The sequence below is a fragment of the Drosophila guanche genome, unplaced genomic scaffold (genome assembly GCF_900245975.1).
Source record: "Drosophila guanche unplaced genomic scaffold, DGUA_6, whole genome shotgun sequence".
NCBI classification, from domain to species: Eukaryota; Metazoa; Arthropoda; class Insecta; order Diptera; family Drosophilidae; genus Drosophila; species Drosophila guanche.
In genome coordinates this window covers 1-684 of record NW_023003067.1, presented here as the reverse complement: position 1 = coordinate 684, position 684 = coordinate 1, and the positions used below count along the sequence as shown (strand labels likewise).

At 51.3% G+C, this 684-nt stretch overlaps 1 protein-coding gene across 1 annotated transcript; it reads left to right on the top strand.

Annotated features, from left to right (window-relative positions):
- Positions 1-14: 14 nt before the first annotated feature.
- LOC117591788 (ubiquitin-conjugating enzyme E2 D4-like) lies at positions 15-672 on the top strand. The gene has a single exon (XM_034285093.1). It carries the CDS (start codon positions 22-24, stop codon positions 655-657), a length of 636 nt encoding a protein of 211 aa, XP_034140984.1. The 5' UTR covers positions 15-21; the 3' UTR covers positions 658-672.
- The last annotated feature ends 12 nt before the right edge of the window (positions 673-684 follow it).

The following is a 684-nucleotide window of genomic DNA, read 5'->3' as shown; positions in this document are numbered from 1 at the left end:
GTTTTGACAGTCTTTTAGACCATGTCTTTGCGACGAAGCATAAGGATTGAGCTTGCTGCCAGGGCTGCCGCCGCCACCCGGAATGAAACTAGTAGCGCCGTCCAGCGTACTGCAACCCACCGCATAAGGAATCGGCGTGCTGCCACCGCCACCCGAAATGCTACTAGTAGCGCCGTACAACGGCCACGGGGCGGTGGCCCCAAGGGACGTCTTGTCCGTGAGCTAAAAGAAATAATGCTCAATCCAACGGACGGTTGCCATGTGGAGATCGTTGAAGACGATATAACCCACTGGCACTGCATTATTCTCGGCCCTTCCAATTCTCCCTATGAGGGAGGGCACTTTAAATTAGATGTATTATTTCCGGATAACTACCCGCATGTCCCGCCTCATGTACAATTTACGACTCAGATTTACCACTGCAACATCACCAGTGGCGGCCAGTTTTCCGATGGTATGTCCAGGCATAACATACTATCGGACATCTGGTCGCCTATCTTGACTGCAGATAAAGTTCTCCTATCGATCATGTCGCTGCTAGCAGATCCCAATCCTGACGACCCCATGGAAATCGTAGTTGCCAACATGTACAAGAGGGACCGAGAGCAGCACGACCGAGTCGCCAGAGAGTGGACCACACTCTACGCCATGCCATAAGTTCTATTTTGATAAGCATGCACATAA